This window comes from Strix uralensis, chromosome Z (assembly GCF_047716275.1).
Source record: "Strix uralensis isolate ZFMK-TIS-50842 chromosome Z, bStrUra1, whole genome shotgun sequence".
In the NCBI taxonomy this organism is placed as follows: Eukaryota; Metazoa; Chordata; class Aves; order Strigiformes; family Strigidae; genus Strix; species Strix uralensis.
Window position 1 is genome coordinate 17,084,399 of NC_134012.1, and position 15,514 is coordinate 17,099,912.

A 15,514-nucleotide genomic window follows, 5' to 3' on the forward strand; every position below is an offset into this window, starting at 1 on the left:
TCTGCCCAGCACGGCCTCCCCTCAGCGCGGGCGGACGCTGCCACCTAGCGAAAGCCGCCCGACGGCGGCGGGCGGCAGCAGCGACAGCAGCCTTCCCGCCCTCGGTCCGTGGCGCCGGGGAGCGGGGCCGGGCCGGCGGGCGCGGGGCGGGGCCGGGCCGGGCCACACGCGGCGCGCTGTCCCGGCGGGCTGGACGGCTGCCAGCGGCACCGCCCCGCCCCCACCCCTGCCCTGCCTGCTAACATGGCGGCCGCCGCGGCCGTGAAGGTAAGCGTGTGTCCGCACCGCCATGGGTTGGGAAGGAGGCGGCCGTGGCGGCAGGAGGCGGCGCCCACCGCCGCCCTCAACCCCTCCCCGCCTGCGGCCTCCCTCCCCTCGACCCGGGCCGGCTCCGGGCGTGCGGAGCGGGAGGGCGCGGGCCACGCTGCTGCCCTCCTGGCGCTGCCTCTCGCCCGCCGTGTTCTTCCCTGCTCCCTGCCCGCCTCCGCTCCGCCCCCGGCCCGCCGGGAGCGGCCCCGGGAGCATGGCGGCCCTTAGCGGTGCCTGGCGGGAGGGGAGCCGCCATGGCGGGCAGCGCCGGGCTGAGCGTTTCCCCCACCGAGCCTCCGCCTCGCCCGTTTGGGGCCTCTCTGCCGCGGGGCCGCGCCGCAGGCGCCGCGGCCCTGCCGTGGTCCCCTGGTCGTCCCGGAAGAGACGAATTTTTTTTTTTTTTTAAATGAGAGCCGGAGGCCTTTGCTTCTCAGGGTTTTCCACCCGCCTACGGTGTGTCGGATTTGTCAGTGAGAGAGACCGGAGCGGGTTTGTGACTGTGGCTGGATGCACAAATTCCAAAGCTGCAGCAGAAGTGAGACGGTACAAAAGTTTCGCTTAAGACTTGTCCGTCCCGTGTGTTTAAAAAAATGGCTCCGAAAGGTGACGGCCTGTGTCAGAGATAGGCAGGCCAGTTAGGCTGGAGCAGGCTGAAGCTCTGGGTTTGTCTTTTGACCAAAATACAAATTAGTTTTCTGAGGTGAAGTTACTCTCCCAGTTGTTTTGGTGTGTAAAAATCTGTTACAAACTGTCTTTATTTTACAGGGACAGCAGGTTTATTCTCTTAACTATAAATTGTATGCAGTTTGCTGTTTATCTCCTTCTAAGTGAGAGTCTTTTTAAAGCCATCCTCTTCTCATTATCCCAAAATAGAAGAGAGGAATACAGATGTATTCACTGATTGTTAGTTGTCACAAAGACTCATGACAATGCTTAACATGTACTAGTGTTTAAGACCCTCAGATGTACAAGTGTAGACTGCTACTGCACTGATACTTCTGTGTCTTGTGGGTCAACCTACTTGAGGAATTTCACCAAACAGTAGGTCAAGAAAGGTATACACTTCAGTGTGATCATTATTTGAACTCCCACAGAGAAATGCTTTTGATGTTGTAGTTACTGGTGTGATAACTTTTTATTAGGTTTCACTTGTGTGGCTCTTCCTCCCAATGTTTGAGATGTACTATACCATAGCAAAATATTCTGTGTTGCATTCCCTGAAATGCCATTTTAGACTAAATTCCAGATAACCTTAGCTACTGCCTTCATTAATTTTTACAGGTTATTTGTGTCACTTTGTAGGATGCAAAGTCTGGAAATAGAGCACAGTCTTGAGGTCACTCCTAGATGTGACTGTCTCTGCCTTTTGAGGAAAGGTGAGACTTTTCCCCCTGAGTTGACTTCTCTCTGCCATTCCTTGCCTGGGCTGCTAAGTGGAAATAGACCTTAGCTTCCTTAGCAGGGTATCTGTCCACCAAGCCTAGAGCCACTGCATGCCTTTTGATAATTAACTAGAAGATCTGTAAAGCAGAATTTAATATAGAACCAGATTTTTAGGTCTTCAGCCCCCAGACACAGCTGATACGCCTGGAGGTTATGTAAACTGGAGGAAAAATAATTCTCTTGCAGAGAGGTAAAACTAATTTTAGGTTTGGAGCTGCCAGCTTGAAGTTGGTATTACATGGTTGGAGAATCAGCTGCTTCAACAAACGTCTGCTGGCCTAACATTCCTTCCACTGTAGTAGTTCTCCTGTGAATTACAGTGAGCCCAGGGTTTCTCTAGCCAGTGTTGCCTAAGGTAGCTTGAAGGTTGACCAAAGTGCTGCAAGGAGAAAGAAGTCAAAAGCAAGTTCAAGGTAGTCTAGCTCTTCTTCCATGCTGTGGGTTCTCTACCCTGGGAGCTGTGACTGTTTTGCACTGCTGCCATTTCTGACAGCATGGCCATTGGTAAAAGCCTGCTTTGTAACTGAACTGTACAGCACAAGCATATCTTGATTCCACTGCAGCAGCAGGAGTAGCGAGCCCAAGAGCGAATCTGAAAGCAAACTCACTAGGTCTGTGCTGCCATGAACAGACCAAACTCTGTACTGCCACAGATCAGGTGTGCTGCTTTCTGGTACAGGAACGGTCTGTTACAGTGCTGGATGTGTGCGTTCATAAGGACCATAAAGCATTGCAGTTCCAAAATAACTTTTATGTCATGTAGCTGGTATCTCCAGTATTGCACTGTTTTCCTCGGTCCCAACAACTTTCACTTTGCGAGACATAAAAATCCAGGCAGATAAGCATTCCCAATTTGACCATTTGAATAGTCTCAATCTTAAATCATAGGGCACTAATAAAACAAGGATTACATCAAAGGAAAGCTAGCTAAGTTACTGAAGGAACCTTTTTTTTTTCTAGATCTAAAAAAGGCACTGTTTTGATCCTGACTTCTGTTAATAATCTTCCCTGTTTACTGAATGCATGCATGAATAATGTTAAAGGTGGTCTTTTGTTGACTTTGAGCTTTATGATTGCTTCTGTTGCACACTTCTTACACAATTCTTAAGGCAAAAATTATTCATCCTAAAATCTATATAGTTTTCAGGATTTTCATGAGCAATCTGACAATCTGAACGTTTGTGATAAATAAGCAACATGAGTAACATGGGAACAGACCACCAGTACTACTGCAAACAATGATCTAGGTCTTCCCTAATGCTTGAGTATATTTAGGGTTGGAGTTTGTGGATTTTTACTGGTATTTTCCCTTTGCACTACTCCTCGTGCTCCACAGGGGGGTAGCAAAAGGAAATAGGAGATCTGTTAAAACTACTTCAGTGTATCAGAGTTTACACTGTCTGGTGTGAAGAGCTTTCTCAGAGAAGTGTGTGATGTGTAATGAAGACCCCAGAATCTCTGCTTATTGAAACAAAATGCTTGATAAGCCAACTAATACAGTGGTTGAATACAGGGGTGTCTATGCATGTGAAAGCTAAGAAAAAGCTAGAGTAAGAGACAGTTGGGTGTGTATTGTGGAAGGGAGGTATTGTACTTTGAGGTCTGCAGGTTTCACTTGAGAAATTTTCTGTCTTTAAAAACAATAAAAAATGGTGGAACCACGCAGTAATAAGTCACACCAGAATGGTTCCAAATTTTTTTTTTCCATGATAAGCAACTCATCCATGGTATGAATTCTTCAACTTAAAAGTGAGACAGGCTTTGCAACAACTTGTTGCGTTGGAGGGAAAAAAAAAAAAAGCAGTAGCATTTTCTCTGTGTGTGATAAACAGTGACACTATTTTTAAATACCATTGCTAAGCTTGAGGTTGTGAAGGGCCTGACAGTACCCATTCATTCAAAGAGCTAGAAGTGTTCTGAACTCAAGAGAAAACTTGACTTGATTGAAAATGAAATTATCCCTAGAAGGACAAGAATGAGATACTTTCCAATGATGAACAAGAAAATTCAGATTCATTTTTCTTTAGCTGGAATATGAAATCACAGGTGGGTTTAGTCTCAGAATATATGTTTCAAATTACCTTTTTTTTCTTTCCCCTTTTTTACAAAAGAACTAGAACAGATGAGCAAGAACAAGAAGTCAGTGATTACTAAAGCATGTCAGATAGGTGGTTTGTGAGTCTCTTCATGCTTTTTCACTGCAGGTTGTATCAAAACATAACATAGAACTTTTAGCCTGATTTCCTAAGGAAATAAAATACATTTTATTTAAGTGGCCCTTTGCTTTGCCCTCTCTTTTCCCTCCGCCTTATGCTTTGAAACTGTTAGCTAATTTCATAAAAATTTGCTACTTGAAAAGACTTTAAAAAAAGTAGGAGGATCAAGAGTCTGTTAAGTTTCTACTTAGGGAAAGGTTGTGAGTTGAATAAAACCAGACAGTAGTGTGTCTACACAGGATGGAATTAGTGACCCAGCTGCAGGCAGTTTGAATGAGCACTTACACCTTCTTAGGTACCAGACAATCTATTTGTAAATATGTGAAGAAACCCAGAAGTGCTCACAGCAGGTGAAAGAGTCAGCAAATTCTTTCTATTTCACTGTGAAGATGGTGTTCAGCTGTCTCCCTTTTCAGAAGCTGTACAGAGACAACTTACTGAAATTGGGAAGTTCTTAGATTTTGTCAAGTCACCACAAAAACCTTCTACTAATATTTTGAAAAAAGGTTTTCATTATTTTATATGTATAATACTATATAGTAATGCCTGGTATTCAGGATGGCTGTTATGTATTGGACTGTTTTTCCCCGTTTAAACAAGAAGCCTTTGTTACAATATGCTTTATACAGGTGTTTCTCACTCATTAGAGGCATTCCCAAATAACACCCTTCATTTTTGTATTGGGAATAAATGATGAATTGGCACATCCTTCTGCATTTTCAATAGCTTTTTTCATTTGCTATCTTTTAAAAGGAGAATCATAGTGCAAGAAATTAGCAAGTTAAATACAGTTGTTTAAAGTCAGTCATTTGAAATTTCCTTTCTGGGAAACTCTGCTGGGTATATTATGTTTTGTTAATCTGTGGTCTAACCCCATCTCAAGCAGAAAATATATTTCGTAGCTGCCTAGTTCATTTTTCAGACATGCTGTTGAATGGAGTGTAATCTCAAGAAGACTAATACATAGTTTTCTGTGTAAGATCGGAATTATTGGTGGAACTGGCCTGGATGATCCGGATATCTTAGAACGAAGAAGAGAAAAATACATTGATACTCCCTATGGCAAGGTGTGTATAACCTGTTCTTTTTTTATTACTGAGACTTTTTGCTGTTTTTAAAGATGTCTGTATGCTTTAAGAATTTTCAGACTGTTGAATGCATCAAGGAGTACTGCCACAAGACTGTTTCCCTTTAGTTGCTATGTATTCTGTGATTCTTAATTTGTAGAAACAGGGTGTTACAAAGATGATATGCAAAGGAGACATACCTCTTTTCATTTGTAGATTGGATGAATTTACAAACTCAGTCCTGAATTTGCAGTCAAGAGCGATAAACCCTGTCTTTCAAATGTGTGCTGTTGTGTGATCTGTAGTATGTCACATTGCTCCAGGAACCTTTCTGAATTGAAGAAAACTTCTTTGAGTTATATGGACCACCCTCTTCCCTGTACCCACTGAATTACGCCTCACGTACCAGCGCTCTCCTTACAATCATGCTTATAACCACAAAATTAAGCTCTGAAACTGTTTTTGTGGCACAGGTATTCTTGGCCAACTCTCCTTCACATTGCTTCAGGCCTTTTCCTCAGCAAAAGGGAGTGGAGGCTAGGGGTGTTGCTCTTATACACAGTGCTGAGTGTGTTGCGGAGGACAGTTTATGCCCAAAAGCATTTATAGTAGAAACAGGGAAGGCAAAGGATGAGAGATTTACAGGCAGAAAATCAAGGGGAGGAAGTTCATAGAAGAACTGGATCTCAGATACTCTGTAATATCATAAGACTGGGGGAGTCTGAGTGCTTCATAATTCTATCAGAATTATCTCTTATGAAATCTACCAGTGTAAGCTAGAATACATACAAAAAAACATCTGGCATGTGGTAGCAAGAGCCATTTTATGGGTAGAATCTTGCCAAAAAATCTCAGAGCTGTGGTGTGTGATTGAAAATCTGAATCTGTGCCTCCATTCAAAATGGCGTAAGGGGGAAGTAAAAAGCAAGCGGAATTTTTGTGCACACCATTCAAGATGTGGAAGGAGATAAAGGTTAAGGGAGGAGAAAACATAATCAGAAAAATACTTTTGACTTTTCCACTATCCCTCAAAATCTAACAAACTGCAAGAGAAAGAAGAGAACTTGCCTCCTCCATTTTCTGTACCATGATCTCCAAAAAGTAGCCAGTATTGGTCTGAAGTAGAATCCACTGATGAAACCAAACTGTTTGCTGTTGCATTCTGTATTTGTGAGAGTCATGGCTGGTCATAGCTTGGCTGCGTCTGAAGAGTGCTTACAGAGCAAAACCAGCACTAGTAGCAGATATTAACTGAAGCCTTTGTATCCAGGAAAGATGAAACACTCTTCTCCCTCACAGGAGTCTGTTTTAAGGGCACAGTGGCAGCACAGCATTTGGAGGGCTGTTTTGTCTCGGTGCTGGGATGCAGCAGGATTTTAGTGGCCCAAACTGTGTGGTGCACTAGGTGGGCCTACAGCAGGGTTTAGTATTACTAAGAAGAGTAGGAGTACCTGCAGGATGTCTCCTGCATAAGGGAGTGGAATAAGCTTCCTCAGTATGGGACACTTTTTTAATTTCGTTTAGGAAGCAGCTTAGCTACTGTTGTTTTAATATGTTCTTCACAGAATGCAACATGAATAGGGGAAAATAAATCTTGGTTGCCTGTTGCGGTTTCTGAGAAACCTCCATCAGTGGACTGTCTGTGTCTGAGCTTATGTATTATGCATTTAGCAGAGGCTCAGTTTAAAGAAATAGCTTGTGAATATTCTCTCTCTGTATGGTGGGGCAGGGAGTGGTGTATAACTGAGATGTCATGGTAAGAACCCAAGCAGGCATCCTAGATACTGTGATGAGCTGAACTGGGACTGTTAAGCTGGCCTGGATGGAAAACTGCAATTTATGGGGCTTCTGTATCTGTGAAAGGGACCACAGCAAACAGCGAGCTTTTGACCTTACCCCTGCTGGCCTGTCACTCTTCTCTCTGCCTGTAGATATGATAAGAACTTGGACTATTGTTCTGATGGTTGTTTCATGTAGGCACTCCTGCACAGAATCACATTAGCTTCAGTGTTTGAATGCAGTTTACACCCTCGTTTTTCATCGTCATGGAGCAACTGGTGGATCAGCCTTAGTGTAAGATGTGCAGGGCTGCAATCACAAGTCACAGTGGCACGAAGTTCATTGAGTGAGTCAGGTTGATGGACTTAATTGAAGCAGAAACAGACCTCACAAATTTAATTGGTATCACTAGGTGAATCAATGTTTGCTTATTTTGCTGTGGAGGCCTTTTAGCATTCAGGAAAGGTGTTACACAGCCTGCCTTTCTCATTTGAGAATAAAAGAGATGAGAGAAGCAGGTATTGCTGAATGCGAAATGTCAAATGATAACTTTTTTAACGTGTGCTTGGAAAAATTTAGAATTTTGTGGTTTAGGTTAGTATTTTTTTCTAAAGGTGTGTCTTGTTCTTGATTGTTACTGAAATAAAACCAAATAGGAATTTTTCTGCCATAAAGATGCTCTTTCACAGAGCCATGACATCACTGAAGAGAGGATCTGTCTGAAATTTCAAGAGATAAAGGGCTTGATCTTAATAAGATTCTAAGTTCAGAACTTTGTGGTCTTTGAATTGCTGAGAGAATTAGAGATGCAACATCAAGCCTATGTAGTTGAAGCAAAACTAGGAACAATGAAAATTAATGTCTGAATGCCAAAAGGAAAATGCAAGGCATAGTTAAAAAAATGTATGTCCATTTCATTCTACCCTCTAAAAATGCAAAGTGTACAATTCTACTTTCCTTGAATTTTCATTTTTAATTCTTAAGTTTCTTGGCAAGGACATAGCCAAAATATTTTCAGCTGAAAACCTTTCTGGTGGTGATGTTCCTTGACACCTTTTACATTTGACAACAGCAAAATACAAGTTTCTTTAATGCTGTTTCTTTACTTTTCGAAGCAGAATAATAGCTTACATTTTGTTCATATAGAGTCCTTGAATTGTATTTCGCTTTGGCCTTCTCTAATAGTAAGAATCATTCAGTAACAAAACTTACATCACTAGGGAATGTGAGGTTATTTTTTTCAGGTGAAATATGGAAAAGTTTAAAGGAAACTAGTATGAAAATTTCTGCAATTCTCTATATTGGCATTGGTCTGTCCTCCAATGATCTTTCATGTTACATTAGTAATACTAGTGAACATGCAGTACATTAGTTTTTTTCAAAAATAAATATGCTTACAGCTGTTAATATTCCAGCCTTCTTTTCTCCCTGTCCACTTCCACCATTTTGATTGCATCAAAGATTTGGTACTCTATGGAAAATACCTGAAAACTTTTTGGTATTCCATCTCCAGATATGGAAAATATTGTTCTCTTACAGGATAAGAAAATTTCTTATAAGAGCATTTATCTTAATCATTGAATTTTGAAGCTACTAATAAAACATTGTTCAAAATATACTTTGTTAGGTTGCTTTACTTTCTGCATGACAGAACTTGGTTCTGAATCACCTTCCCCCAAATTGGCAAAATATCTTCCTGTTCTAGAAAATTGTTTTAGGTGCCCTTGCTTTTTTTGCTCATACATATATCTGGCAAACAAAGCGGGGTGGGGGTTTCCACCTTGCACATGAGCTTTGTAAGCTTGCATCAGGAAAATCAGACCATGTGATGTAACACTTAAGCTTCTCTTCTGCCTGCCCAAAATTATGTACATCATTTGGTTCCGAAACTAGACCACAGGTTAAATGAAGGCTTGGGGAACCTGTGAGATACTTCTCCATCTCAAGTTTTCCTTAGATTTTTATTTTGCTTGTTCGTTCTATTTTCTGTTCTAGCTTGGTTCTGAGGTGAGACCGAAGAAAAAATTAATTCTGTAAGCACCACATGAACCATACCTTAAGCATATTTGTGTTGCAGACAAAGGGGATTTATTTAAATTGTTTGTTACTGTCATAATTTTGGGTTAACTGCCCAGGGTTCTTTGCTTCCTTTTCTGTTTTGCAACACTGAGTAATATATGTCTGACTTGGATTTTGTGGAAGGAGGAAGTAGTTAAATACATACATGAATTATTAATGTTTTGAGAACTTTTCATTGGGCGTTTTATTATTAAATCCTGCTTTAAAAGTACTGTATTAGAGCTTCAAATTCGGATTGTTCCACTGGAAGTTTTTATTATTTTACTAACATTTCAAAGCTCCTGGATACAACTGACATAACAGTGGAGAGGTACAGCACTGGAAAGAACTTGTGGGAGAAAGAGAGCGGAACAGAAGCATACACTAGCTCTGTTAAGTGGTTAACACATAGTTTGAAATTTCTGTATCTTTCACTTCCTTGTAACTTTACACATGCTGGCTTATCCTTATTTCCTCTCTTTTAATGACCCATGATGCAGTATCTGCAAAGTTTTTTCTTAAACTGTCAGTTCATCATTTAGCAGAACATTCTTCGTTCCAAATCTTTCTTTCTCCCTGCCATGTTTCTAGCAATCGTGTACAAGAAAGGTACTCAGGCAGTCACCTGGAAGATGCCCTGAATGTGTTCTCTGGAAATCTGTGTAAAGATGATAACCAGTCCTGTTACACAGCCACTCTGAAGCCTTTTGAAGTGACTAGGATGGCAGCAGATAGGGATAGAAACCCTGGCCACCACAACTAGATCTTGAAGTCTGTTGGATTTCAAAGCTGTTGCATTCTTGCTGCATCAGCAGCATATGCCAAAATTCAGTGGAGTTCTGTGGTGATGCTGAATATCAAATAGCAGTTAAATTAGACCTTTCTACCCCAAATCTTTTGGAAACCGATATAAACTTGAATCTATTGCTTGCAATAAACTTGAATCTGTCATTTGTAAAGCAAAGGATCCAGTCTTCAACTTACTGATCTTTACTTTTCATTTTGATAGGAAGCAAGGAATTTTGGCTGAAGTCCTCTTTAATTTTTAAGAGTATTTTTGTGTGCTGCTGTGAGCTAAGTTGCAAGCTTATTCACACAGCAAATGCCTGCTCTCAAAACAAAACAAACCCACAAATGTGTGAACCTTCATTGTTATAGAATGTTGCAACATCAAAATGCCTTGGCAACTAGACATCAAGGCTTTCACCCTGTGTGAAATTTTGCTCTTAAAGCCATGTCTGGTTCAGATGAGTATATGTTAAGTAAGGTAAATAGATTAAACGTTTAAATGTCAGTAAATTAGTATTAAATGGTAACTTCTAAAAATAAGTCAGAATACACTACAGTTCTAAAAATAAATTTTCTGGAACATTCCCTTTATTAAAAAAAAATATGGTAGATATGTGGGCAGAATTTAAACCTAGGTGATTGAGGTAATTATGCTTTGAGGAGATTTCACATTGAAAATTACCAAAAAGACCTGTGCAATAGGTAGTAGAAAGTGGTGTTTTTATTAGAAATTAGTATCTCTAAAATGCAGCTATGTGGGATTCATGTATTACTTTATTCTAGATCTCTGCAAATTTTCAAGTGTATAGTAGAATTAAGAGCTGTAAAACTAAATGCTAATTGAAATGTTACAGCTAGCATTGAAATACAAATAAAATTATAGCAAGTAGCAGGCAACAGAACATTTCTAAATGCAAATGTGTGAGTCCTTCCAGATACTTACAAACTTGTGATCAGTAAATAAATTGTAATTTTGTTAATAGCTATTTCAGCTTTAAATCCCAGGGTATGGAAAGAAAGATTGGTACAGAGTGGCTTCCAGCTTATTTACAGTTTCTTCTACATTGCAATAAAAAGAGTGAAATGCATGCAGTTCTGAATTGAGCAGGAGAAGCGACACATCCAACTGCACTGCTGTTCAGCACAAATGCAGTTTAACATCTAATTAAACAGAGGCGTTGCATTTTTTAACAAAAAGGGAAGCTAGAAGCATTGCGTATTTCAGATCCCTGATGCGTGTGCCCAGGAGCAGAACACAGCCCACAGAGCAGTCAGTTTGTTGTCGTGGTGGTTGATGACTTGGGGACTGCCCCATGTGGGCAGTATGACCATGGCAGGACATGTGTCCCAGCTGGACAGCTAAATCCAAAATGCTCTCACTTCCTGCCTGATTGGTTATGTATATTCTCATTGTGTAGCTGTGAGAGGAGAGTGCATGCTGTCTCCTGGTCCCTGGGCTGACCAAATACAACACTGTTTCTGCCACTAGTGTACCAGAAGTTCTCTGTCATATCACAGTTCACTTCCCAAAAGCAGGATTCCCAGCAGCAGAGAAGAGGGAGTTTGTCAGGAAGCTGGGTAGGAATGAAGGCTGTGTTGGAGGAGTCTAGAACTCCTCCTCACACCCCTAGTGTGAGCTAGGGGGCCATAGTAGGAAGGGGACAGAGAAGAGAATGGGGAGTGTTATGGAAAGGGACAGATTAAATCTGATAAAATACAGATTGGAAACTGGCCAATGTGACACCCATCTATAAGAAGGGTCAGAAGGATGATCCAGGAAATTACAGGCCTGTCAGCTTGACGTCAGTGCCCGGGAAGCTGGTGGAGCAGCTCATCCAGAGTACCATCACACAGCACATGTGGGACAACCAGATGCTCAGGCCCAGTCAGCATGGGTTTATGAAAGGCAGGTCCTGCTTGACAAACCCGATCTCCTTCTACGACAGGGCGACCTGTTTATTGGATGAGGGGAAGGCTGTGGATGTTGTCTGCCTTGACTTCAGTAAGGCCTTTGACACCGTTTCCCACAGCATTCTCCTGGCAAAACTGGCTGCTCGTGGCTTGGATGGGCACACGCTTTGCTGGGTAAAAAACTGGCTGGATGGCCGGGCCCAAAGAGTTGTGGTGAATGGAGTTAAATCCAGTTGGCGGCTGGTCACGAGTGGTGTCCCCCAGGGCTGGGTTTTGGGGCCACTCCTGTTTAACATCTTTATTGATGATCTAGACGAGGGGATCGAGTGCACCCTCAGTAAGTTTGCAGAGGACACCAAGTTGGGTGGGAGTGTTGATCTGCTCGAGGGTAGGGAGGCTCTGCAGAGAGACCTGGACAGGCTGGAGCGATGGGCTGAGGCCAACTGTAGGAGTTTCAATAAAGCCAAATGCCGGGTGCTGCACTTGGGCCACAAGAACCTCCAGCAGCGCTACAGGCCTGGGGAGGAGTGGCTGGAGAGCTGCCAGTCAGAGAGGGACCTGGGGGTGTTGATTGACAGCCGGCTGAACATGAGCCAGCAGTGTGCCCAGGTGGCCAAGAAGGCCAATGGCATCCTGGCTTGTATCAGAAATAGCGTGGCCAGCAGGGACAGGGAAGTGATCTTGCCTCTGTACTTGGCACTGGTGAGGCCACACCTCGATTACTGTGTTCAGTTTTGGGCCCCTCACTACAAAAAGGACATTGAATTACTCGGGCATGTCCAGAGAAAGGCAACGAAGCTGGTGAAGGGTCTGGAGCACATGTCGTACGAGGAGCGGCTGAGGGAACTGGGGTTGTTTAGTCTGGAGAAGAGGAGGCTGAGGGGAGACCTCATCGCCCTCTACAACTACCTGAAAGGAGGTTGCAGAGAGCTGGGGATGAGTCTCTTTAGCCAAGTAATGAGTGATAGGACAAGAGGGAATGGCCTCAAGTTGCGCCAGGGAAGGTTTAGACTGGTTATTAGGAAGTATTTCTTTACAGAAGGGGTTGTTAGGTGTTGGAATGGGCTGCCCAGGGAGGTGGTGGAGTCCCCATCCCTGGAGGTATTTAAGAGTCAGGTTGACATAGTGCTGAGGGATATGGTGTAGTTGGGAACTGTCAATGTTAGGTCAATGGTTGGACTAGATGATCTTCAAGGTCTTTTCCAACCTAGACGATTCTGTGATTTCTGTTGGGAGGGGGCTTTTAGTAGGGGATGGCACCTGTTTAGCAAAAAGCCACCAAAGTTCACACAAGGGAGTAAGAGGTGCTAATCAATGTGAAAGCAACAAGTACATTTTTTCATGTTTGTGTAGCAGTGTTTGAAATACTGTTTCAAAGTATTTGAAAGTATTACTGTTTCAAACCGTAAAGTAAGGACTTGCAATATTAATGTTAGTATGGATGCAGAAAAACTGTGATATTTCTTCTGGTGTCAAGTTTGATTTTCCTGTTCCAGACTGTTTTACTAATCTGCCATATCAAATTCCAGAGCTGAGCTGAAGAAAATGTAAAACTACAGTGGTAACCAGTATTTCCTTTCATAACTATCCTGCTTATTTTTAAGTAGCAAAAAAAGTTAAGGTTTCTAATGTGATTGTCACGCTGTAACTAATTTTTATTTGCTTCTCTTGCAGCCCTCAGATGCTTTGATATTGGGAAAGATAAAAAATGTGGACTGTGTGCTGTTGGCAAGGTAAACAAGCATATTAGGGGGTTTTATGTTATGTGTCCTAAAGTTTTCTCAAAAGTTTGTTGGGTTTTTTTTACATTAGGTGAACCGAATTTTTACTCTGACTTCATCTTGCTCTGTGTGGTTGCTAGCAAAGTCCAGCAGAAGTCTGGTATTTTTCCTGAACAAATTTGATGCTGCAGGAGCTCAGTGTATTAAAAATACCGTATAGGTTAGGAAAGAGACTCCAGCTGCAAGGCTGCCTGCTCTGGTGGTAGGTAGGTGGTACCTGATAACCTCAGTAATTTGTCTGCTTCTTGTGTTTGCAAATTTCCTTTGTGAAACTTGGAAATTGCCTGTTTCCAGATAAACTGTATCTCTGGTAGCACTGTAGTCTCTTCCAAATCATCCCCTTTGATTATTGAGTCCTCTCTGTTACCTTTGTTGCTTAGGAGCCTGCATCCAATTTAGTTCTCCCACTCTGGGTCATTTTTATTCATACATCTGTTACCATTCTCAGAAGAGACTCCAGATGAGTGCATGGAAATTTCACACTAATGTAACTGTGGATATCTAGGACCAGTGTGCTACTAGATTGAACAGAAGAATATTAACGCAGTTGCCAGCATCTGGACAGCATGGGCAGAGCCAGGAGCTGATAACAGGGTCCATCAGCAGTCCCAGACAAGTCAAGGTGATGAATCAAGTCCAGACAGGAACAGTAGGAGATGGAGCCAGAGACAGGGTTGGAGACGAATGCTGCAGCACGTGTCCAAAGTCCATCCAGAGAACAGGTCTGGAGACAAACTGCAGGATAGGTCTGAAGGCCATCCAGGAGGCAGGGCTGGGCACAGGCACATCTGTGACTTAGGCCAGGAGTGAAGGCTGGAGCCTGAGCTTGAAGGCAGGATCACCTAGGCTCATGGGCACTGAGTGTTTGGGTGGAGGCCCAGGGTGAGGCTGGCCAGGGCAATTATGGCCCAGTGGTGCACTCAGGGCCCCAATTCTTTTCATGCCGGTACTTTTCCATTAAGCTGCTGACTGTTAAACATCTCTGCCATTATACTTCTGTCTGTGGTTTTACTTTTCTCACCTTGCATGGACTTTGCTCATGTATTTTATTACACCTGGACAACATATTTCTCATTTTCTCAAATGAAATGCTAAGCCAAGATCGCATAGGTGTTCTGTATCAAAGTAGACCTTGGGCTACAGGTGACTGAACAACTTGGCTGTGGTTTACATCCTTGCTGGGATTTATGACCATTCACATATGACACTCGTGAGTTTACTTTTGGGAGTAAGGTACCTGCAACTTCACTTCGTGTTTTGGGAAAAATAACAGAGTTGCTTGTGAATGCCAGATTTATAAAAAGAGGCATGTATATTCTAGAAGAGGATTACAACAACTGCAACATTAAGCAATAAATCTACATGCCTAGTAGCTTACCAAAATGCTGATGACAACATGGGAATCCTGCCTGACAGTGCTTGTCATGTCTGCAACTCCCAGTTTTCAGTTGATGAAGTTCTTAAAACCTTTTTGTCTCTCTGAAAGAATCAATTGGGAAATTAAGTTCATCCTTTCCTCCTACATCGTTGAAAATAATTTTCAAATGTGTTTAATCATTATGTGAGTGATGTACCTCTATAGTGATGACTGAGATAAGTCTTACAAGCACAAGCTTTTGTGTTAAGTATTTCCTGTCTTGGTGAGAAAATACAGTGCAACAGTGTGAAGTCATTCTTCTAATTTATTAAAGCTGTCAGATCATTTCAAGAGCAAAGAGAAAAATGTGATGATTCTACTGTTTTTTGGGGAAGGTGACAGATTAAAACAGTGTGTTTTTTCTGGTTTTAATTTCCTATGATGTGCCGTTCTTTTCTGGGTGAGAATACAAACAGCACTTCTGGGTGGAAAATTTGTAGAGGTGTATATAAATCTTACAAATTTGTTGTACTGTATGGAAGATTTAATCTGCTAGACTTGGATTATCAGAATCTATGGAATTGACCTAAAAAATTCAGAGAAAAATGCTTTTTGTACTCTTGAAGCTGCTAAAGTGTATTTGGATTGTATTTTCAAGATTCTTTTTATCACGGTCTTGAACTTAAAATTTTTGCATTTAAAAAGAAAACTACACCACTGCTTCTCAAATCAAATACTGAGAGAACCTTAATACAGTTAGGAAAACAAGCTACACTGGAAGTAGCTGAAATGATCAGTTCCACT

At 42.1% G+C, this 15,514-nt stretch overlaps 1 protein-coding gene across 4 annotated transcripts in view; it reads left to right on the forward strand.

Moving 5' to 3' along the window:
• Window positions 1–213: 213 nt before the first annotated feature.
• Window positions 214–15,514, forward strand: part of MTAP (methylthioadenosine phosphorylase) — a 33,159-nt gene continuing 17,858 nt past the window's right edge. Inside the window, exons 1-3 of one of the 4 annotated variants that reach the window (XM_074855968.1) lie at window positions 214–267; window positions 4,949–5,035; window positions 13,247–13,305. In XM_074855968.1, the coding sequence (XP_074712069.1) occupies window positions 244–267; window positions 4,949–5,035; window positions 13,247–13,305 (170 nt within the window). In that variant the 5' untranslated portion in view covers window positions 214–243. Of the gene's footprint in view, window positions 268–763; window positions 853–3,634; window positions 3,799–4,948; window positions 5,036–13,246; window positions 13,306–15,514 lie in introns of those variants that run through there. The other 3 variants (XM_074855970.1, XM_074855967.1, XM_074855969.1) reach the window with 3 other exon arrangements.